At 33.1% G+C, this 25,718-nt stretch overlaps 1 protein-coding gene and 3 non-coding genes across 4 annotated transcripts; all 4 read left to right on the top strand.

Moving 5' to 3' along the window:
- Nucleotides 1–13,952: 13,952 nt before the first annotated feature.
- On the top strand, nt 13,953–14,026 carry Trnai-aau (transfer RNA isoleucine (anticodon AAU)). The gene has a single exon. It is a non-coding gene; the product is annotated as a tRNA-Ile (tRNA).
- A 3,126-nt stretch (nt 14,027–17,152) lies between these two features.
- Trnai-aau (transfer RNA isoleucine (anticodon AAU)) lies at nt 17,153–17,226 on the top strand. Its single transcript has one exon. It is a non-coding gene; the product is annotated as a tRNA-Ile (tRNA).
- Nucleotides 17,227–17,371: 145 nt separating this feature from the next.
- LOC133334219 (uncharacterized) lies at nt 17,372–18,133 on the top strand. Its single transcript, XM_061542512.1, has one exon. It carries the CDS (start codon nt 17,372–17,374, stop codon nt 18,131–18,133), a length of 762 nt encoding a protein of 253 aa, XP_061398496.1.
- A 1,563-nt stretch (nt 18,134–19,696) lies between these two features.
- Nucleotides 19,697–19,914, top strand: LOC133334220 (small nucleolar RNA U3). The gene has a single exon (XR_009754485.1). It is a non-coding gene; the product is annotated as a small nucleolar RNA U3 (small nucleolar RNA).
- The last annotated feature ends 5,804 nt before the right edge of the window (nt 19,915–25,718 follow it).

The following is a 25,718-nucleotide window of genomic DNA, read 5'->3' as shown; positions in this document are numbered from 1 at the left end:
TTAGAATATGTACTTTTCTTTTATAATGAAATATTTTTGATTTTCGATTGATCTCATTTTTTAATTTATTTTTAACTTAATTTATTTTTTAACTTAAATTTGCATCTTAGAATAAGTTTTTTCATTTGGACATGTTATGAAATGTCCCTTTGTTTGAGTAGTTAATTCATACTGTTTTGCATAATGTATTACATTTATTGGCCTAAAGGCTTCGTTATACATGTTAAGTTTGAAATAAATAAATAAATATACTCAAAATTAAATATATACTTAAATGTACTCATCTTTCCCTTTTCATTTGTATTAACGCACTGTGCGGCAGAGTTTTCCAGGCTAAGGGCGTTGCTATCTCAAACACCGATTGAAAATAGAAAACTAGTTTTCTCATTAGTTCCAACTAATAATAAAATGAAAGAAAAATCTTCTAAACATATTTCACTTTTACCTGGTTTTTGAAATACACAACACAAAAAAAACTTGAAATATAAATTAAGCTAATTAATATGGAAATGATATTAATACTAAAACTGTATTAAATAACAATCGTATGCATTTTTATGTTCGCCCGTGTTTTGGAAATGCTAATACTGATTTGAAAAAAATGTATACTAGTTTTTTTTAGAACTTTTCTAATGTTGTGAACTGAAAATAAAAACACAAAATCATTTACAATGTATCCATGTAAATGCATTTGATATTTAGATTTCATTTTCCTAATAAATTTTGATCATCATTTTTATTTTGTAAAGAGATTGGGGGGCTCGTTTGATTATTATTTTTGTTGTTGTTATGTGGAAATTCATAAAATGTGTATTGGACATAGTATTTGTGTTGTTTTAATGACGCCATTGGTTTTTTCTTTCTAATTTTAAGTCTGTAGATATTTTAAAATTTAATTTCCTCTTGTTTTTGACATTGACCAACGTATGATTGGGCGAAAGCTGTGGCCTGTTTTTGACACAGAAAAATTTGTTTTTCATATTGAAAATGAAAATATATCGTTGTTGTTAAGTGTTGGTTGGTTGTTTGCGACACAAATGAAAATATGATGGAAATTTTTGTCTTTGTGTTTTTGTTGTTGTTGTCGAGTGGGAAAGAAAAACAATAACAGCACGTGGTTTCGATAAGTTTGTTTTCTTTAATTTTCAACACGTGTAATAAAAAATAAATATTAAAAACGATATAGATATATTGTTAACATTTTATAATTATTATGAAATAAAGAAAAAATACATGATCAGTCTAGAATTGATTAAAGAAATTATACAGTCGATCGTATTTCCCAATATTTTATTATTTTTTATTCAGAATTTCCCTATAAAGCAGAAGTGGGAATTTCCATACGAAATAATCCCTATAGAACCTAATAATCCGTTGGATATGTTGTGGACAAATTCAACTGCAATTTGTAATACAAAAATTTAATATTGAAAACTTTTCCATAATTATTTTCTATATAAAAAAATTCCAATTGAAAAAAGTCTGCCTTCCTTCGGCTTATTGTTGAAAAGTGTGTATTTTTTCGGTATACTGTGTCATATTTAACGCGCTATAGATTACAAATAGGTGATTGAGCGATAGTACAATCTTGGTATTTAATTTCTTTATCAGATCATTTTCTAGATAAAAAATCTATTGAATAGTTGCTTTCATATTTTGTTGTCAGGTTGACCATAACAAGTCAATGACATTATATATAGGTATGCGCTCGCTCTCATGTCACATGAATAATATATGCCAATAAAAATAAATCGCCGTTGTGTGGCCTAGGAACAATTTATTTTCTCACAAAAAATGTATGCACAAAAATTATCAGAACATACCCCCAAAAAAAAGATTATATAATACCTATGCGCTATCGGAAATTATTGTGATGTCCAAAGGCCCTTGTTGTTATTTATTGACACATATAGAATAATATTGCAAATGTTTAACAAACATTAAATATCAATTTCTCATTTTACCATGTCGCTTCGATAATTGTTTTGTGTGTGCGAACTCTACTTCTGTATTGAATTTTATTTTGTCATTATTTTGGGTTATTTAATTTTCAATGTTTTTTTCTCTTGCTGTTATCATTTGTTTTTCTTTCCCTCGGTGGCGTTATCATCATCGACAAATGGTGTTATGTGTATTGTATTATGACATATTGTTCAAATCGATGTTCATTTTTTTTTTGGGCACAGGAAACATAAAGTGGAAAAATTACAATTGTTGTTATATATTTTTTTATTATTGTTATGATTGTTCTTATCTAAATTCGTACAGGAAATTTTGTGTGCGCATTTTCAGGTAATGGCCAGCACTACGTGTATGTGTACTTTAGAGGGGCGTGTGTTTTGTAGTTTCTGACTATATTTATAGACAAATGGGATTTGGTAAAATATGTAAAAATTGTAATTGATATTCCAAAATTTATAATATTAGTTAAACAAAAATGGATCGATAGATTGTACATACAACAACAATAATTATATTAAGTAATATTTAATATATACAAGACATTTTTAACATTAACAAATTTTAATTGTCTATTTTTTGTATTTTGTAGGTAAGGTTTAAGGAGAATAGCAACCATTCATCTCTCTATCATACATAATGAAAACTGCCGGCAATAAAATTGCCTAGTGTAAACCAGTTTATAAACGATCCTTAGTCATTGATTCTACCAAAAAATATTTCCGAACTGTATTTCATTTCCAAAGCGATTTATCAATTTCTCAATGTCAGCTCGTGTGTGATAACCACTACAGATAGCATCCAACTGAATTAAAACAGCTGATTTTAATATGCTCCAAATACATGTTATCTCCGTGAGTATTATGCGAATAAATGGCAGGGCCATATTTGCAATTATATATATATATATATATATATATATTATATTTACAAATTTTATATGGGTTAGAAGGAAGATAGAGACTATCGCCGCATTACCTATGGTCACATTTTTGACGAGGATGGCTTAGCCTTAGTAAAATATATTCCGTCAATACGTTTGCAAGGCCATGAAATATTTCTCAGAGACCCTATGAAGTACGTATGTTTGTGACATTACCCTCATAAAATAATGTCAGTCAATTTTAGGTATTTTGAATAATATAACCAGATACTTGTAAGATATGGTTTTATATATGACCATGTTTCATGTATTTTTGTGGTCCTTGGCCATTTTTCCACCGGTCGTACTGTACTTTGGTATGGCGGATTCTTAGTGGGTAAACACCTTATTTAAATTTTAAATTTAGGTAAATTTTTGGCAAAGCCCCCATATAAAGGCGCCTTTTCAGTAAGGTTAAGTTCCTAATTTTAGAAAGAAAGTATTTGTAATTTAGATAACCGATGAGCTCGTCCAATCTACCCATTGAGGGATTTGTACAACCTCCTTTTGACTACTTTATGGCAAAATCCGTATAAGCTACTGCGAGGTAGTCGGCAACAGATGGTCAACAAAGCCTGGATGCAGGATTTCAAAAACCATCTTGCCAGAATTCTCTCGCCGTAGCACATCTTCGATGTTGCCTCGTAGTAAGAAGGTGATAAAAATCGTTGTGGTGGCCATAACAGGCCACTGCAGGATTAGATATCACACTTCCAAATGGGACATTAACGGAGTGGATTATTGCCGTCTTTGTGAGGATGACGAAGAGATGGAAACAATATATAGTCTGTAGGTGTCCATTTCTAAATGGGATAAGGCACTGGAAGTTAAGCAAATATGAAATTGATAATCCAGCAATCTTCTCCGAAAATAGACCTCAAGCTAATCCTAAGCTTTGTAAAGGTTTTGTTAAGATTTTGACCAGTTTTCTACACTCTTTAAATTTCCACTATCTTTCCTTTTGTCCACTTACTTTTCAGGTATCAAGGATGACAACAATGGACAAATGTCGCAGAGTTAACTTTAACCTAACCTTACCTATCTGTAATTGGGTATAACGTTTTCTCAGAGAATATAACATTCTAGCAGTTCATGTTTTAACATATCGCCATATAGGAAACCCGACTGCTTTTAGATGTTTCAAAATCGCAGCTCAAAATGCAGTTATAAAAATTGATTTCATTGGGCTTGATATTTTCAGATTTTTATCAAAATTGATAAGCCTCTCAGAGACAAATTAACAGAAGTGCAATTAAGCCACATTCCATTTCAGAATAGTCAGATGAAAAGGATAATTCTGATTTCAGTCTATACGTCTCGGCCCATAAGGATGCGGCAAATAAGTCAGAATTGACAGGCAGAAATATCATGCCATATACATATATATAATTCAGAATAAATTCCTGTTTCTCAGTTATAAGCCCTATGACATGAGAAGGGTGAAACTAGACACAATTAAGGGAACCCCACCCATTCTCGATTTTAATTTTTCAAGATTTTCAATGGGATGGTAAACCAATACCAATGCTTGTTAAGGTTTGTAACTTTGCACATATATATTTGAAGATTTAAAAAAGAAGAAAAATAATTTACAAAAAATTTTTGTTATTGCTTTGTTGTTGTTTTTTGTAATTAAAGAAAAGTCCTTATTTTTGAAGGCGGGCATGATAACTCCTCACTGGATCATCGGATTCCGAAAATTCCAACGGTGTTAGAAAGAGTACATGTCTGGCTCTCGTATGAACTAGGATTATTGGCTTTGCTCTAAAATAAACAAAATGGCGGACCTTTGAAAAAATATTTTTGAAAAATCGCCGAATTTTGACCAAAAACCAAGTTAAAAAATAAGGAAGATCTTCATCGATTATCTTTATCCTAGTTCATACGATAGCTATACTCTCACAGAGAAACTTGTAAGGATTTCAAATCGATTGGGTTATTAGTTTTTGAGTTATCGTGCCCGCCATTCGCAAAAGAGAAAAACGCGTTTAAAGTTTGAGAAGCACTTTAGCCGTCACTTGATGCTGACACAATAAATCGGATATATCTTCAAGAGTTCTTGAGATGTTTACTTGAAATTTTGTAGAGACATTCTTGAATTAGTGTAGAATCGTATTAAATAAAAAAAAAAAATTTGACCCCGAGAATGGGGGGGAGGGTCCCCTTAAATCGACTTTCGACTAATCCATGAATTGACGTTTTGTATTGAAAAGTCTATTTTGATCTTTGAGATTCGATTTTCGACTCTTACTGACTAATGCAAAATCGACTCAAAATTGGATTTTGACTTTCGATTTTTTCATAAATTCTCGGTATAATATCGCAATGCCCAAATTGACGAAAAAATATACATGCAGGAACTTTATTTTATCGGTTGATTGAGTCGATTTTGCATTAGTCAATTTTGAGTCGATTTTGCATTAGTAAGTAAGAGTTGAAATTCGATTTTAAAACGGAAATAAAATTAATTAGAAATTTATTTTATTTATTTTTTTTTTTTTTTTTTGCAATTTGCTGATATTAATTAGAGTGAAAATCGTTATGGACCCAATTATTTGTTTTTATTTTTTAATGTATTATTTAGTATTCCCATAAAAAACGTGAACTTGTCTATCTGATAACGGGGGAGTAAATATATATATATGAGGTGATACGATCCCAAAAATTATGAAATGACTAACGTATCAAAAGTGATTAGACATATTTGACGGCAAACGCGTGATTTTCAACACAAAATTATCAGATACCAAACATGGAACTTTGTTTGCATCTCTCACGAAGAAGAAGCTTTGGACTCAAAGTAAATGAGATATGCTATTTGTCTCCTACGAAACTAATATTGAATTATCAAATGTGGTTCCATGACATTAAAACAAATTAAATATTTCAAATGCACTCATGAGAATTTGGCAACAACAAAATATAACAAAACAAAACATGTTTTACATGAACTTTACCTTGAAACTTGTGCCGTCACCAATCGCGATAACGAACTTAGAATTATAGAGATCTGTAAATTTACTAGGTAATTTTATTTTGTTTTATTATTTTATTTTCAAAATTGATTTTTCACAACACTATTTTTGTTTTTATTTTCCAAAAGGTAAACACTTCATTGGACTCTTCACGTCAAACAAGTGATTTACGATTTTTTTCAAAAAATTTCTCAAATCGGGAAATTCAAAACAAAAAACGATTTGAGCCGGACGACCTGCAACCACTGACTAATATCAGTTCACTCTGTCTGTACTGCGAAAGTGAAAAAGCAACGTTTCACAATGAGAGGCAGTAGTTAATGGAAACACCAGCAGCAACAACAACAACAACATAAAGTTAGCCGACGATATATAGCCAGACGCCCTGTATACAAAAATTGTAAGAGCGAGCGTTTGGATGAGTGAGCCAGCCACAAGCAAAATGCAAGAGCGAGCGAGCGGCTGATCAGATTTTGTGTTTGTTTTTCAAAACTTTAATGGTGTGGTCGGACGGTCGCATAACATGCTCGCTCGCTTGGCCGCCTATTGATTGTCCGCTGCCATAGTTCTCAGTTTTCATCATCAGTAAAATAAAACAAAAAACAACAAAACTAGCTTGAAGATTAATAGTAGGTGAGTGAGATGCCACCAGACATTGTGGAAAACCAAATGTAGATTTTGTTGGGAATCCAAACCGTACACACATTGATCGTAATTTTCACAGTCTATGATAAATTCCATGAACAACTAAGAGGGACAGACATTGTGACATACTAGCTGTATTGATACCACTTGAAACTACCTGTTCGTTGTCCGTCGTGATGGTTGCATGAGTGTGTTACAACTTCTATAATCCTTCAAAGGATTTCTGTTGCTGGGGATTCTTTTTAATGTACAGAAAATGAAAATGTTTAACTGTGTTGTATGCTAATACCGGGTTATGGTGTTTGGAGCGAGATTGTCCCGCCAAAATGTTGACTCAGTTTATTTCTACAGTTTGTAACAAAACACTTTTCTTTGTTATTCAGAATCTTGAGTCCTTAGCAAACATACACACATTTCTTATTGGAATAGAAAACCATTTTCTAAATTCGGTAAAGCATCATTGTGTTATGGTTTTTTATTGCATCGGGATATAGTGGCGAGGGTATATTAAAATAACGACAGTTTTCGTAACATTCGAAAGGAAATCAATGCCCTGATAGGGTGTACTACAAAAAATTCTTAGATAACGGTATTGAACCATTTTATGTCCGGATTTGCGGATTCAGAAATTTCTTTCAACTCCTTGACTCGAGAGACAATTTAATAGAAGTGCAATTAACCCACATTCCATTTTAGAATAGTCAGACGAAAAGGATAATTCCGATTTCAGTCAATACGTCTGCATCCATCAGAATACAGGAAATAAGTGAGAATTGACAGGGCAGAAATATCCTATCACATATATAATTCAGAATAAGTTTTGCAGGTATGACTTGATTGATAACAGTTCTGAACTGACTCTCAGCTATAGGCCATAAGATATGAGATTTTTATTAGGTTTGAATGAAGCTTTGATACATACAGAGCAGCAATACAGTAGTCATACTACAAAGTTATTTAGTGGTTCTGGGGAAAATTTGTTCACAGAATCTCCAAAAATTACCTCTGATTAGTTTTCCTCACTTCTTAACAATTTTCTGCATACTATCTGGTGCGCACGATAACTCTTGAAGAGAGTAATCGTTTTCTTCCAAACTTTCCACATCGTAATATTTCTTCTTGTCTTAGTTTAATTCCGAAGATGGGCCGTTCATCTCATATGAAGGAAACGACTTCTATCCACCATATGATGATTAAGATGATTCTCTTCGAAGCGAAACCATATGCTGGCGGCTGCGTTCTGATATGTTTGAATACTGCTCCATACTGACACCACATGGTTGGCCACAGACCCTGTTGATCTCTTATAAAGCAATAGGTTCGCTTTATAAGAGATCAACAGGGTTTTCTTAAATATGCGCCTGGTGCTGCCGGCGCATATTAAAGAAACCGGCAAACTACTTAAGGACCTTTTTCTACTTTTCAACTTATCGGATATAGCTGTGCTGTGCCACGCCAAAGTCGAATAACCACCCGCAAGTATTACGATCTCTATGCCGTCCATTGGTTGTGGAATATCAGAAAATAAGAGGATGAACAGTTTCGGAGAAGCCAGCTTACCTTGGGATAGTTGTGATAGTTTTTTACTTTTGGCTCTGTTGAAATCTATATGAGATTAGATATAGGTCCCATATGGATGCATATTGGATGTCTAAAGGCATGGGTGCTTTTAAACTTCCTGTTTCACTCTACGAGTTCTCAACTCTCAGTTTAATTGATAAAATAATTTGAGACAACTTTTAAGTCGTGTTCTGCAATATATGATGTTGTACTTTCTTCCAGGTGGCAAATGCTTGGTTCTATTTTCCAAATCCGCTTTTTTATTTTTTTACGTTGGTAAATGCCCTAATTGCTTCAATTGAATTCACATCTGGTTATCAAGAGGAACATTAATTTACCCCCTTGACAAACCCTGCCTAATACGGGAGCATGAAAAATACATCTATATTGTCGTTTTATAAACTTCCGTAAATATTGAGACTCTTTAAAATCATTAAAATGAGACTTTCAGGTTTCAATGGTGTTCCCCCCTATAAGTAGGAATTTGTAGGGTGTAGCTCTAATTTTTGAAATTACCGGAGAGAGCATTCAACTTATAGCTTGTCGATTTTAGGTGTTTCCAATACGTTTTTTTTTTCTTTTTTGATTTTTATAATCATTTTTCTTTATTTTAATTTTGTCTGTAAGGTCGGTGATCATTCGAATGAATTTTTAATTGGGTTATTTATACTCTTTCGAGTCAAACTTAATGATCTAAGTTTTGCAATCAAAAGGAAAGTCAGGAAGAACCTGGTGGGAGTATAAAAAACTCACTTAAAGATTTTTATAACATTTTTATGGTTTTGTTCCACGATTTAGTAAAGTATTCTATATAAATGTAAAGATATTTTTAACTACGTTCAAAATTTTATCCAAAGGTTTTTGAGTATTTGAAATTTTTTTTCCCAATTTCCGTTCAGAAATCAAAATCTGGCAATATGGTCTAACTTTATTAGCTATACTATACCAATGCATCATGGAAATAGGTAGCGTTCGTTGTCTGTGCACTCTCTCTGAGGTTGTAGAATCAATATTGACATAAGCTTTTATAAAATTTACAATTTGTTAACATTTGCCACCCTCCCTATCTTTCTCATTTTTTCGGAGAGTAGTTTGTATTTTCGCATTAGAAATATATTCACTTCGAGAGACAAATAACAATGACTGGAGAAAAATAAAAATTCAGTCCGTTTTGTTCAACAATGAGTGGTGGGGGGATAGTTTGAGTTTGGAAGTTCGCATTTTCAAAACAGATTAAAGACGCTTTTTGTTTGTAGTTCAAGTGCGTAAATAATAAAGACCACCACACAACAACGTAAGTAGTCGTCGTTTGAAATTTATTTATTTTTTCCATACACACGAAGTGAGTAGACAAAATAAAATGAAAACTACGAGAGCTGCTGTGGATGCGGGCGGATAATATTCTGAACATAGGAAGAATATATTTTGGATGTTTTGTCTCAAATTTTTTGTTTGTTTTTTGGTTATTGTGTGCTTTTGTCAATAGGGTAATGACACACGCACACATACTGATCGATTAGTTCGTTCTTAGTTTATTGTTTTTTGTTCTACACGAGCCCTCTATTCGCGAAATTAAATATTTATTATTCTGCTGCTGTCATTATTCTCTAAGTTTTTTTATATTCTGAACTTGTAGTTAGATCGATGGTTTAATAGATGTACATACACACAGATGTATTTATTAAAAGTTCTCCAAGCGAACAACCAATTTTAGACAGCTTATAAATGTCTGCTTTTATTTTTTAGCACCTAGTAAAAAATTGTCACGATTATTGTTAACAATTCCCTAATTGTTATTTGTCAATAGCGCTGTAGTTTATTTTTATTTTATTACAGCGAAACTGCTAATCTACAACTTTATTTGCTTTTTGTATGTATGTTTGAATATTAGCGAAAATATCCCGCAAGGGAAGAGGTTTGCATTTTTTAAATACAAAGGCCTTGATTTTTTTTTTTAATAATTTTAGGAGCATCAATAAAGGTCCAAAGGAGTGAATTTTTTAAATATTTTTGGTAGGGTACGTAAATGTTCAGGTCTTGATTTTTTAAATAATTTTTGGAGGTTACGTAAATGTTCAAAGGCCTTGATTTTTTAAATAATTTTTGGAGCATTAATAATGGTCTAAATGAGTGGATTTTTGAAATAATTTCTGGATGGTCAATAAAAGTCTAAAGGCGTGGATTTTTTAAAGAATTTTTGGATGGTAAATAAATGTCAATATGCGTGGATATTTAAATTAATTTTTGGGAGGTAAATAAATGTCCAAAGGTGTGGATTTTTTAAATAATTTTTCGAGGGTAAATAAATGTCCAAAGGCGTGGATTTTTAAAACAAATTTCCTAGCCTCCATGAAAGCACAAAGGCGTGGATTTTTAAAACCATTTTTGGAGGGTAAATAAATGTCCAAAGTCGTAGATTTTTAAAATCATTTTTGGAGAGTAAATAAATGTCCAAAGCCGTGGATTTTTAAAATCATTTTTGGAGGGTAAATAAATGTCCAAAGTCGTGGATTTTTAAAATCATTTTTGGAGGGTAAATAAATGTCCAAAGTCGTGGATTTTTAAAATCATTTTTGGAGGGTAAATAAATGTCCAACGTCGTGGATTTAAAAAAAAAACGTCATTCAATCATTGAAACATTTCATACCAATTTCTTAAAGGTTTTAAGATAGGTGAGTAGGCTTAGCTGAATAGGTGTAACGTGTCGTGTGGTCCTAGTCCACATACTGGGCACTGTGTTAAGACTACTCGTGTCTGTCAAGGCAGCTACTTCTCCTCTTCCGCTATGAATTATGAGTGGCCTCCAAGTATGACGGTATTCCTTTAGTTCCTGTTCTGCATCTGTATGAATGCTACTTAGATCTGTCTGATATGTCTGTGGATTTAGTGGTTCGCAATCTCCAAATCATGTGCCTGGACTGACTAACCTTTCCATAAGGCTTTGACAGGGGTTTACCCGACGATAACACTCTGGCATGTACTACATTACACTTCTTTGATCCAATGGACGGGTAAGACATTCGACCCCTCATGTAGACGATTCACTGGTATTAAGAGGAAACACCCTGTTACATTTCTAAGGCGGAATTCTAGCAGGAGAAAATATTTTTCTACTGCCTATCACTTATATTCGGAAAGTCATTGCCAAGGCATATCATACCACTGACAGGCAAAGTGTTCCAGCGAAATGATGGCCATGTTCCTACTTCTTAGAGTACTCCAAATAGCAGTGGTTTGCGCAAACATTGCACCCAGTACAATGAGGTAGTTGGCATTTGTTCTCCATAGAGAATTGATGTTCAGTGGGAACTTCAATTCAGCCGTCCAAGTGGGGAATAATGTGGTTGTGGATTTGGTGACGGATACTTGCATATTCCTCAGATGAACAAAAAGCTAACAAAAAATTGTTGGTGTCAATCTGACTTGTGTCATTGTGCAAAATTTACACGATATCGTACTAAAATATAAATATGTGCTGTAAATATTTCAAACGAATCCGGCATTTCTTCATAATCTACAATTGATTAGTAGATATGTATGAAGGTTTCTGAGCAAGGCTCGGATAAAAGTGGAAAAGGAGATGAAAACATTCGAATATGAAATTCTTATCTTTGAAGACCAAAAAACTTATGAGCGACATTTTCGTAGAATATTAAGAAGCCAAAAAATCTCGTATTGTCATCTCAAAAATAACTAAGCAACTAATGTGTACAAAATTGCCCATCCCCATATCAAGAGCTCGATTTTGTTGCATCGTGAAATTCAACATTTAAAACATTAAAGTTTAAAAAAGTATATGTATCCAGGTTATGTTTTTGTCCTAATTTATATTACCACTTTCCAATCACACCTACCTGAACTTTAAAACAAAAAAAAAAAAAAATGTTTCTAACCCCAGTCTTTTGAAATGTATACATAAATAATAAACTACAATACAAATTAATATTTCAAAAACGAAACTAAATAAATATGTATGCGAATATTGTGTATTATATTTGACTACTTATTAGTGCAACAATTGCATTCTGTACACAAATTCGACCTTTATAGCAAAAAAGAATCACACACATACACGAACATATACAATATGTATTTTGCAATTAGCAATTTATTACCAAGTATTTAATGAAAATGTTTTCAAAATTTTCAATAAGCTCTGGTTATGTAGTTGCAAAAAATTGTAATTTTGTTTTATAGTCAAGGTCTGCCCGACTGTCGGTCGTGTATATTTTTGTACATACATAATGTTGTACATTTTCATTTTAATTAATGCGAAAAAATTATTATTTCAATTCTTTTGTTAAATTATATGTTGATGGGTACATACATAGGTATATATGTAAATGTATTTGTTGTGGGTATTATTATATGTTTCTCTTGTAATCGATTGTGCAATAAATTATAATTGTCATCTTTTCAAGGATGGCTTTATTTCAAAAATGTTAAATTTTGACAAAAGCCAAATATGCACTCGATGGAAGACAACAATGCACGTGATATAATTGAAATTAATAATTGTAGTAGTTATTTAATTCAATTATAGTTCTAAAAAAGTAATATATTATTTTATTTTCATTATTAATATAGTTTTACACTTTATATATTGTTATTACTTTTGTCATATTTATTTAGAAATTTAATTTCATTTATAGATTATAAACATGTTTATTTGTTATTAGATTAGCAAACTGCTAAAAAAATACATTTAAAACGTGTTTTATAATTTTTAAAAGGTGTTAATTAACTGTTAGAAAATAACAGGGGCGTAGCAGAAATTATCATTTTAAAAAATGAATTTTTCAAAAAGTATTCAACACAACATGTGGGCAAGAAATTTGAAAAAATTTTCACAAAACGTAACATAATTTTTTTTAACCCTCTACCACTGGTCGGGGCTCGCCAGGAGCATTTTGTCCTCACATAAATCGAGGACAATATTTGAATAAATAAAAACGACATTTGAAACCCTCCATAACTGCTCTGGACTCTGCGAGGAGGGTTTTGTCCTGTGACAAAACGAAGGTTTTTATAAGAACACGGAAAGCCAAATTACAGCCACTTCGGTGGAAAGTTCAGCTAAACACTTTTAAATACCGAAATAAGGAAAGGAACGACCATTCTTTAATGCCAAAACATGAACAGAGTTATTATATACCGTCGAAGGTCAATATATCGGCGATATTGGTCGCTATAAACGATATGTTGATATAATCGATATTAAATAAATGACCGAACTTTTTTCGGGACTTTGGATACGGTCGTTATAACCGATATGTAGTTATAAACGTGCATACATATATGTTTTATGGGATCGCGCTCATCGCTTTAAAATTTTACATGAAGTTCCGGTTATTTCCAAGGAAGATTCCTATAATTTTAGGTGATGATCAAATGAAATAGATCGATTTTATAGTATATTATAAGCTGAACATCACCTTTTTTACATGAAATCTGTCCATCTAATTAGAATGTATGTTTTGCTATTGATTGGACAATATAGTGTGTGTCAAATGAGGCAAGACTTTAGCGTGAAAATAAGATAATTTGAATCTTATGTCGTGGGACATATGAACAATATTTCAAAAATTTAAAAAAATAAAAATAATAAACTGTACAATTCTTAGCTACAAATCCATAAGCTACAAATGGCTTCTGTCACGGTAAATCCCCTCATGGGCCAAATTAACTTTTTTTAAATCATTAAAAATTTATTTTTTTTATTATTGCAATTTTTTATTTTATTGCCATTTTCAATTTGTTTTAATTATTGCAATTTTTTATTATTTAAATTGATAATCATAAATACAAATGGATGATGTCACACTCATACTTACATGTAAAATGTGTATTGCATTCATTTTATTTAAATCAATAAGACGTCGTGTAGTATCGGCCCATTAGCTCAGTTGGTTAGAGCGTCGTGCTAATAACGCGAAGGTCGCGGGTTCGATCCCCTCATGGGCCAATAAAATTCTTTTTTTTTAGTTTTAAATTTGTTATTACTTTTTAAACAACTCGAAATATTGATCGGAGGAGCCCCCGCATAGTATATATTGCATATTTTTGATTAGAATAAAGTTTTATGACCATATAGTCTGTTGATATAATAGAAAACGCTATACTTAAAATAGAAGTTTCAAATTATGCACAGACATTGTTAGAACCCCTAGAATGTTTGGTATTCAAAATGTGAGATCTCGGTCCCCGTTTTGGTATAGCCCCCATATTATGGTACCCTCTGTATTTTTGGAATTTTTTTAGCACGTTTTTCAACGGAATTACCAAATATTGTAAACATTGGTCCATTTTTTAAGATCGGCCCCATGTAACGGTACCCACTATTATTTTATACTTGGCAAATTTTTGGTACGCTTTTCAACCGAATTAACTGTAATTTAGTACTTTGAGTTCCCATTGGGTGGAAAATTTGCCTACCAGAAATTTTTCGATAGATGTACACTTTTTATGGTAGTTGTCTTATAATGGTACTTCCCGTTATTCGATATTTATTTTAAATTCTCATTAGCAAATCTCCCAAAGCAAAAATTATCGATATCGGTCCACATTTGAGGACCAGAGTCAGTCGGACTCACATTTAAGGACCAGAGTCAGTCGGTATTGCCGACAGAAATATACCCTCAGCGTATTGTTTGCGGATGTCTTCGGAATTACTTACAGGCAGGTTTTATTACTAGCTTCATATACGGTATATATTTTTTTTATAATAAAAGGTTCCGGATTTAATTTTGATCAAATCGGGGTTTCCCTTCGCTTCAAATTAAATTTACAAGATTATAAAATATTGACCCTTGGTGGGGGAACTAACAGAAGGAAAGGGTCGACGGGTCCCACCTTCCGACTTGATCCTGGCTTGGTAAAGATAATAGGTTGTGCAAAGATTGGTTCAAATCGGGCATTCTATTCGCCTAATATTGAATTTATAAAAGTTGAAAATGTTGAACCTTTGTTGGGGAGGTACCAGAATGAATAGACCAAGGGTCCCATCTTCTGACTAGTTCTAGACATGACAAAGGTGGTACAAAGTTTGGTTACAATCGGATAGTCCGTTCGCATGATATTATAGAATTATTGTTTTGCACAATTATGACCAAGTTTTGGGGGAGGTACCAGAAGCGGTGGACCGATATTCCCCATCTTCGAACTTGAAGTAAGTTTGATAGAAATATTACGATGTGCAAAGTTTGGATGAAATCGTATGCTCATTTCGAGAGTTATCGCACCAGCCGGGCGGACATCTGTTAATCGACTCCAAATTATCTGCATCGGATTTGGTCCAAAGACACATGGGGTCTAATACCAATATTTCGATGGTATTAGACCCTTTGACCCGTTAAATATTAAGGGAACCAATCGATCGGTCTGATCGCCATGACCGGAACCTCAAGCTGAATTTCCTAGCCATAAGCGCTACATTTCGCCATCTAATGTGGTAATGGTAATACTTATTATTCTTTGGCCAGCTTCCCTTCCTGATGAACAAGTCGTGGTCATAATTGTAGCCTTTAGTGCGATCCGAAAAACAAAGTTGTGGGTCCATTTCATGCCTTTCGTGACGACTGGTCCATAACGAATTATAATGGACAGATGGACGGACGTATATGTCTAGATCTACTCGTATGGGTCTAGGACTAATATTTTGCGGCGTTACAAACACTTGCCTCCCCACAAAGCAATAATACGCTTACAACATAGTTCTTTAGGGTATACAAATTCTCTATGTCGACACTAGTTTGATGTAAACTAGACATCTGCATGAATGCACAAAAACACCACCCATGAGTCACTCACACAAAGTAATGGCTTCTATTCTATAAATTTGTTGGAAATGAAGTGCAATGAGTGAGGGTACAACAAACATGAATTGCTTCAGGTATGAGAGTTTCGAATTTGTTGTATATTCGTTGGATTCATACAATCCACGTTTCAAACTCGACGAACCGGTATTCATTGTGTATGTTTACTTCGGTATGAATGTATGTTGTAACACAAAAAGTTTGAACAAATGCGACAAGTTCGTACACGAACCTGTTTTACAAAATGAGAGTGTCGAATTATACAGTAGTATTCGAATTACCCGAATTAATTGAAGAGATATTATGGTTTTTATACCATCTACAAAAGTATGAAGGGTATGTTATGTTTTTTTGTTTTCGTTTGTAACTCATCGAAATAATCATTTCCGCCCATTTAAAGTATATATATATTCTTAATAAGAGCAACATTTATGAATATCTAGTAATGTATCCACTATATAGCAGTACTTCCCCTTTTTCAATATTTAAATGTTTTAAACGCCCTTTTAAACATATAAAAATTCGTTTTAATTTGGGTTCGAATTGGATACCCCATAGTGTGGGGGATATTCAGTACTACAAATTGTCCTCATATTACTTTGTACTCTAATTTGCAATATTTGGGGAAACGACGGAAGATACTTATTTTTCTAGAGTTATTAATTACTTGTATTTAATAAAATAAAATACATTATTTCTCACTATTGCTCACTGATAAAGTTTGGAAGATTGTACAAGGTAAACATTTGCATGAATGAACCTGTACAATGAATGCCCACCATTAATGTTAAGTGTTGAATGAAAACATATAATACAAAATACAATGCATGATGTTCACTCATTGGACTCATTGATGTTGTATAAGTTGTTCTTGTAATCCATCATACTGAATGTTGTGCTTTCGAGTTTGATCGTTTGATCGGACAGAGCACAATGAAGAACAACACATCTTCGGTGGTTGAATTCATTTGCACTCATTCAAAATTGTTGTGTACTCTGAATACGACTTAACACCCATGAATGCGGATGGGAATTCATTGTACGAGTACATTCTTGCAGATGTCTAATGTAAACAATGCTGACGATTTTTCACTTTATTCCGTTTCGTCTTATTACTCCTAAGCTTTCATTAGAACTTCTGAAAAAAGCTTTTTGCTATTGACAATATACATACATTTTTAAACAGCCTGTGTTATGAGTCACCCAGTGTTATGTATGTAAATAGTCGTTGATGTGGCATAACGCTCATATTGTGTTTATGAACACGGTGCAACAACGGCCCATTAGCTCAGTTGGTTAGAGCGTCGTGCTAATAACGCGAAGGTCGCGGGTTCGATCCCCTCATGGGCCACATGAAGTATTCTTTTTTTAATTTTTAAATCAATGCATTTTTTAATATTATCCAATAAATGTTATATTTAATTATTTGTTTCTTCCTTTATCTATCTACTTACAGATTTTAATTTCCGCTATATAGCTAAACACCCACACTCACCATGGCTGCTTCCGTTCTATTTGCTTGCGGTTTAAACGAACAGAAACTGCCATCCTTCATACACATTAGCGAAGAATCAAATGTCGATGGCAGTTTTCTGATTAGTTCCATTTTGGGACAACGTTTACGTATCTCGAATGCCGGAACGTTGTTGGTGTGTCTGCAACATAACTATCAGCATTACTTCAATGCTGGCATGCGTTTGGGTTATAATTGTAACATTTTCTTGGGCAAGACACTTGGCGTCATTGATCCCTCCAATGATATGGCCAAAGATTTCCTGAGCTGCAAATGGTTGTCACGTGAACACAAATTGAGTGATCTGCTATTGAATGACATCAGAGAACAATTGACGACGGGTACAACATTCACGGCGCGTATTCACAATACCGTGATTATTGATAATCTATCTATACTTTTTAATTTGGGTGCTTCCAAGGAGGATATTCAGCACTTGTGTCATGGTTTGGTCGCCTTGACTCGAGAATTTGCAAATTTATCAATTATCACGAAGATGAGTAATGCCGATCTGTACGCTTTGGATGATAATAATGTTTCGAAATTGGGCTCCGTGCACATTCAAGTGATTAAGCTGAAGAGTGGTGTTTTCCGTGAAGTTGATGGCAAGCTGTTGATTAAACGTTTCCAGGATGAAGAAGATAATTGTTTTGAATCTAACTATACGACAAAGGAAGTCTTGTACAAGGTCAATGATCGTAATGTAAAGATTTTCAATCCCGGAGAAATTGGTCTGAAGGCCTAAAAAACATATTGAATGCCTATGTGAACATTTTTATTTTCATTTTATTAAATGTAATTTAAAATTCATTGTAATGTTTAAAAATAAATATATTTTATATAAATAAGGTGTGTGTTTTGGAATGTCAATATGGAGGGCAGACTTTTGTAAATCGATTGCAAATTGTCTGAAATGGATTTGGTTAAAAAATTAAAAAAACTTACATGGCCCTATCTGTCTCATGAAATTTTGCATAATGAAATCGAAAAGTGACTATATTTATAAGACCTTGAATTGGTAGTGGGTTTTTAACTTGATCATCTCTACATAGTCCTGTTCACTCACCGTAAGTCGATTCAACCTCATTTTTAAACTCGTGAACGAAGTGGTATATTCGAACGAGGCCGACCATATGAAACCCTACACAAATACAACTGAAGTCGAACTTTCTGCGAAGCCTGTACAATATTTTTAGATATTTGCACTCTCTTGACCGATTAGAGGTTAACAACTCATCCTTCTTACCTGAAATTTTGTTCGAGTCATATTTTCCGAGATTGAACATTTAAATCATACAAATTTAATATTCCTATTTTACATACTAATGTCTGGGCTTATATGCCCTTCAGTAGTAAACATATACGCCATAGAAAGCAAATGTCACTTTTCACACAGTAGTTTGGGTCCATTTGATCCGCCAAATATTGGCAAATTATTCTTGGTCAGATCCCCTTCTCAGTGCAAAATTTCGTAATGTTCGGGTCATAATTGTTGGCTCTACAAGGACCACTAAAAATACAAAAATAAATTGTTTGGTCCATTTGATCCCCTAAATATTAACCGATCATTACAATAGGGACCTTCTTTGGCCAGAACCGGACCTACGTGTAAAATTTGATGACGATTGGTCCCTAACTGTAGCGTTTTTACTGACAATCCACTAAGGCACGACATTTTTGATTTTATATGACTTCCTTAAAAATTTTATACGGAATTACAAAATGGGACTAACAACGAAATAAGTAAAAAATTGACCTGTATAAAAATTGTCTGCCAAAAACTTTGTTACTAAGGGGCTAAAAGCTCAATTAACATCACTTCAGTTGGAAAATGCGAGTTCGATCTTCAAAAAAAATATAATCTATACATTTTACACCTTTCATCTTTAAACACTTTTTTAAGCAACTCGAATTTGATTTTGAAATTCTACCTGACAACCAAACAATTGTCGTGCCAATTAAGAACACAAAATAACAACAACAAAATATAAATATGCCCATCGAAAATAAATACGAACACACAACTATACTAGCTGATGTTTATTTCTGTTCACATTGCCAACAGCAACAGGCCTATTATACGCTGTCTTCGTATTAGGTAGCCACATTGTTGTTGCTGATCGTCACCGCACCTCTGCACAACCAGATGGTGTTGCCGATCATACACATCATTCATAACAAACATGTGTATTGGAATTTGTATTTCATTGCTATTTGTAGATACGCCTTTATATTTTCGTCACTTATAATTCTCATTCAGTTCACTTTACAGTTCGTTAATATATTTCGCATTTGCCGTTGAAAAGTTAAGACTATACTTCACAGGATCATTTCTGTAGTCAGTCTTCAATTACTTTCATTGCAAAATGAAAAATCACACACCCGCGATGAGGAGGTACATCGTTCTATCTGTAGCGTGAGGTTTTGAACTTTGCCATTCTTTTGGGATTTCTTCGGAGTTTCCATTGGTGGCATTGTTTCTTCGATGATCGCTCGATTAAACGGATAGAACGACTTCTGAGTGGTGTTACTCTTTTAACAAAATAAATTTGAAATCTTGTTGGCTGGATAGGAAATGTTTGATCGGCAGTCGTAACATTGCCCAGGAGCAGTGCTGCCAGTTAAATTTCATGAAAAATCGTCAATTTTTCAGAAAAAAATCGGCATAATCGGCATTTGTATTTTTAAAAATCGGCAGCATATAATTTATAAATAAATTCATATTTTTTTGGATTATAACAGGTCAATATTGTTTATTACATTAAAAAAAGGATAACAAATTCAATTCTGTATAAAAAATAAAAGATTCATTTTTCTACAAAAAATGTAGATTTTTCTAAAATATAGTAATTATTATGTACACTAGTGAGTTCTTTCAGATTTACGTATAACACAGTGTGATATTAAGGTCATAAAAATAACTTACAAACTAGTACATATTTTTATTACACATTTTTAGTAATTCATTATCAATTTTGATATTAAAACAATTTGAATTATTTAGTTTGAGGTAATATTTAGAATAAAGAATCCCTTCCAATGAATCATTCTTAAGTGAGCTTCTAATTTTAGTTTTGTTAAGGTTTACCTGACTAAAAATTCGTTCCACATTTGCTGTGGAGTGTGGAAGAACCATAATTCTTTGTACAAATTTAGACAAAACTGGAAAAGCTAAATTGGAGTCCCCACGTTTAATTTCGGAATTTTTTTTCCAAAAACTTTTTAATTTCAAAAATTTTTTCAAAATTCAAAAAGTTTAACTCCCTAAACTCGGAGTCTAAAGATTTGCCTTATTCGATGTAAAATGTAAACTAGACACAGTACAATGCTGACAAAAAAATGCAGATATCTAAGCCATTGAAAACGGCTGCGGCGAGTCACCGATAGTTATAATGATTTAAAGCTGCCAATTTTATATGTTTGTATGGTAACGCCGTATTAAATTAAAAAGTTAGACAATTTGTGTCGATTGTTGAAATATCGGCAATTCTGAGGCAAAAATCGGAAAATCGGCATTTTCCATTTTTAGAGTGAAAAATCGTCAAAATGCCGATAAATCGGCAAATATGGCAGCCCTGATTACACTAAAAAAAATTCAATTCTGTATAAAAAAATAACATAAAAAATTAATTTTTCTACAAAAAAATTTAGATTTTTTTTTAATATAGTAATTATTATGTACACTAGTGAGATCTTTCTTTCGTGTGCGCACTTTTTATTCGTTTATTGTTAATTTTGCCTTATTCGATGTAAAATGTAAACTAGACAGAGTACAATGCTGACAAAAAATGCAGATATCTTTTTATTACACATTTTTAGTAATTCATTATCAATTTTGATATTAAAACAATTTGAATTATTTAGTTTGAGGTAATATTTAGAATAAAGAATCCCTTCCAATGAATCATTCTTAAGTGAGCTTCTAATTTTAGTTTTGTTAAGGTTTACCTGACTAAAAATTCGTTCCACATTTGCTGTGGAGTGTGGAAGAACCATAATTCTTTGTACAAATTTAGACAAAACTGGAAAAGCTAAATTGGAGTCCCCACGTTTAATTTCGGAATTTTTTTTCCAAAAACTTTTTAATTTCAAAAATTTTTTCAAAATTCAAAAAGTTTAACTCCCTAAACTCGGAGTCTAAAGATTTGCCTTATTCGATGTAAAATGTAAACTAGACACAGTACAATGCTGACAAAAAAATGCAGATATCTAAGCCATTGAAAACGGCTGCGGCGAGTCACCGATAGTTATAATGATTTAAAGCTGCCAATTTTATATGTTTGTATGGTAACGCCGTATTAAATTAAAAAGTTAGACAATTTGTGTCGATTGTTGAAATATCGGCAATTCTGAGGCAAAAATCGGAAAATCGGCATTTTCCATTTTTAGAGTGAAAAATCGTCAAAATGCCGATAAATCGGCAAATATGGCAGCCCTGATTACACTAAAAAAAATTCAATTCTGTATAAAAAAATAACATAAAAGATTAATTTTTCTACAAAAAAATTTAGATTTTTTTTTAATATAGTAATTATTATGTACACTAGTGAGATCTTTCTTTCGTGTGCGCACTTTTTATTCGTTTATTGTTAATTTTGCCTTATTCGATGTAAAATGTAAACTAGACAGAGTACAATGCTGACAAAAAATGCAGATATCTAAGCCATTGAAAAGGGCTGCGGCGAGTCGCCGATATTTATAATGATTTAAAGCTGCCAATTTTATATGTTTGTATGGTAACGCCGTATTAAATTAAAAAGTTAGGCAATTTTTGTCGATTGTTGAAATATCGGCAATTCTGAGGCAAAAATCGGAAAATCGGCATTTTCCATTTTTACAGTGAAAAATCGTCAAAATGCCGATAAATCGGCAAATATGGCAGCCCTGCCCAGGAGTAGTCTTGGGCAATCTCATTCAGTGCAGTGATCGAACGAACTAGGTAATTTTTTAAAAGTGAAATCGGTCGGTTCACATCGTTCAAATTGATCACTCAGTTCAATTCGTAAGGCAGCACATTGCTTTGCTTTTAAATGATGCTTAAATTTATATAACGACTATTATTCCTAGCTACAGCAGTATTTGCATTTGGCCTTTTGAGCTCCGCATTTCATGAAATAAGACCGGAGTGCTGCTCATTTTATTACATATACATCATTTCAATTTAAGGGAACCCCCCCATTCTCGATTTTTTATTTTTAAGATTTTAAATGGGCTGGTAAATGAATACCAATGCTTGTTAAGGTTTGTAACTTTGCACATATATATTTGAAGATTTAAAGAGGAAGAAAAATAATTTACAAAAAAAAATTTGTTGTTGTTTTGTTGTTGTTTTTTGTGATCAAAGAAAAGTCCTTATTTTTGATGGCGGGCATGATAACTCCTCACTGGAACATCGGAATCCGAAAATTCCAACGGTGTTAGAAAGAGTACATGTCTGGCTCTCGTATGGATTATTGACTTCGCTCTAAAATTAACAAAATGGCGGACCTTTGAAAAAATATTTTTGGAAAATCGCCGATTTTTTACCAAAAACCAAGTTAAAAAATAAGGAAGATCTTCACCGATTGGCTTTATCCTAGTTCATACGATAGCTATACACTCACAGAGAAACCTGTAAAAATTTGAAATCGATTGGGTTATTAGTTTTTGAGTTATCGTGCCCGCCATTCGCAAAAAAATGTTTAGAGAAAAACGCGTTTAAAGTTTGAGAAGCCCTTCAGCCGTCACTTGATGCTGACACAATAAATCGGCTATATCTTCAAGAGTTCTTGAGATTTTTACTTGAAATTTTGCAGGGACATTCTTGAATTAGTGTAGATTCGAATTAAGTCAACAAAAATTTTGACCCCGAGAATGGGGGGGGTCCCCTTAACTGATTTTCTATGAAATTATTCTTGAAGTATTCAGTTTGTCAAAGTCGGTGCACCTGTGAACAAAACAGAAGGTGTAGAGTAAAATTTAATGTTGTTCAGTGACCGACGACGTTTATTGAGCAAAGTCGTTCAGTGGGCAACGTGGTTCAGTGACAGACGACGTTCATTGAGCAAAGTCGTTCAGTGGGCAACGTCGTTCAGTGACGGCGTTTTGTAAAGAGAATCGTTCAGTGAACGACAATAATCAACATTAAACGATGTCGTCCACTCGTTCAGTGGACTGACTCGTTCAATTGAACTAGGTCGTTCACGAACGACACAAGACTACCCAGGAGCAATGGTGGGCAAAATTTCTCTTAAAAAATTATTAAGGGAAAATAAAAACATTAATAATTCTATGGAATTGCATTAATTTAATATTTTTAAAACATAAATAACATCCCAGGAAGTTCAAAAAATATAATCATTAAAAAAATTGTGGAAAATTGTTCGTTCATTAAGTTTTATTTTTTTGTTTTAACGTCAAAAAATGTTAAGAGAACTGTTATAAACCATATACGCAAACCTGGATTCAAAAAGAAGATCGATGTTTGTGTGCCACACCCAATAAACAGAAAAATAGGATTGATCGAATTTACATGTGCGAAGCCTTGGCCAAACGGAATGAGATAGGCCCATTTTTTTAACGGGTGGTGACTGGATATGAGAAATGATCAAAGAGCGGTGAAACACCTCAAACGGTGGCCAAACCAGGACTAACGGCAGGGAAGGTTCTGCAATGCAATAGCTGGGACTGTAATGGTACAGTATATTTCGGTTAATTGGTTTCCACGCTTAATTGAACCACATGATGCGGCAAAAAATATTTCATAGGGAAATACATGTAAATTTTCTCGGATAATTAAACCCTGTTAATTGATTTTCCCGCTTAATTGGTTCAAAATTCATGTAATCAAAAATAAATTTCCTTTTACTTTTCACCGGTTAATTGCATAATAATAATTGAAAAATAATCTGCCATTTTTTTACATATGTACATATTTGACATAATTTGTGAAAAAGACTAGGTGGCATCTCTACTAATTCAAAACATATGTTTATTGCTAAGGACAATGGATTTTTTTAAATCATTAGTAGTTCCAATTATACGTGATTACTGTAATTGAACAAACTATTCAATTAAGCGGGTTCGGATACTTGGTTCCTCGGTTAATTGAACAAAAATTTGTTCAAATTTTGATGTACAATTAACCGAAAAATACTGTATTATTTATTATGAGTTGCTTCCGTATGGCCAAACGCTAAATTCTGATCTCCACTGTCAACTGGGCAGTTTGAAGATAGGAGTGTACCAAAAACGGCCAACAGGAGAGGTGTGTTTCACCAGGTCAACGCTAGGCCACACACATCTACACTGACTCACCAGAAACTTCGGGAGTTTGGTTAGGAAGCTTTAATGCATCCGCCATATAGTCCGGACTTCTTTTTTTTGCATTGCAAAATTTATTTAATGATAACAAATTTGTATCTAGGGAGGATTGTGAAAATCGACTACTAGAGTTTTTTTTGCAAATAGAGAGTTGGATAATTCATTATGAAGTTCCCTTTAAAATGGCAACAAATCATACAACAAAACGTACAAATCGGACAATCAGAAGCATGTTAAAGAATTATAAATATTTACGAATCATTACAAAAAACAATAGGGGTAGACTTTGTCCAGAACCCGCCCTGCCTACAAAATTTCGTGACATTTCCCTTGATATTACTTTAATTCTCTGGCAACGAAACTATACGATAAGTGTGCCAGATATATATATATATATACCTACATACACACTTATTTCATGACCTTAACAAATAACTACATATTCTTTATATTTTTCTAACTTGCATTTCCGTATTATTTCAATATTGCATGAATGACTTGAATGCATGCAACTATTCCCGGCATGTGGTCTAAATTGGCATTTTATGCAATTGATAGTTTATGGATGTTCGGTGGGTGGTGTTTGCTTCGTTGGGTCTCTTTGGCAGAATTGCAGCCATGACTTGCCAACAAGAATTTGAATCAACGCGCAATGGAACACACAAATCACTTTCAGGGCTTTATGTTAAGCTTTGCATTTGCAATGCAGACTCCGACTGAAGAATTCTCCACTTGTTTTTTGTTTGCCATTATCCCATCTTTACACAGAAATTCCAAAGTGTGAAATTCATGTTCTTGGTTTGTTTGTGGGCGTTGTTGAATCGTGTCATGTGCCGCCACCGCCGACTATGGTGATGTTTATGGGTAATGTACCTGCGTGAAGTTAGCGATATCGCTAACTTTCGATAACACAATTTTTATCGAAATTACAGGGTGACACAGAACATCACAATTTCACGTTTAATACTATTTTTATCAACAGTGCTTTCCAACAGAGATAGCGCAGAATATTATAAATTAATAATTTT

Source organism: Musca vetustissima, unplaced genomic scaffold, assembly GCF_032173495.1.
Source record: "Musca vetustissima isolate MV318-11 ecotype Yass unplaced genomic scaffold, APGP_CSIRO_Mvet_v1 utg2657, whole genome shotgun sequence".
NCBI classification, from domain to species: domain Eukaryota; kingdom Metazoa; phylum Arthropoda; class Insecta; order Diptera; family Muscidae; genus Musca; species Musca vetustissima.
This window is presented reverse-complemented; position numbering and strand designations above follow the sequence as displayed.

Bases quoted from the DNA above. Each gene is read 5' to 3' on its own strand.
- LOC133334219 (XM_061542512.1), top strand. From the start codon at position 17,372: ATGGCTGCTTCCGTTCTATTTGCTTGCGGTTTAAACGAACAGAAACTG.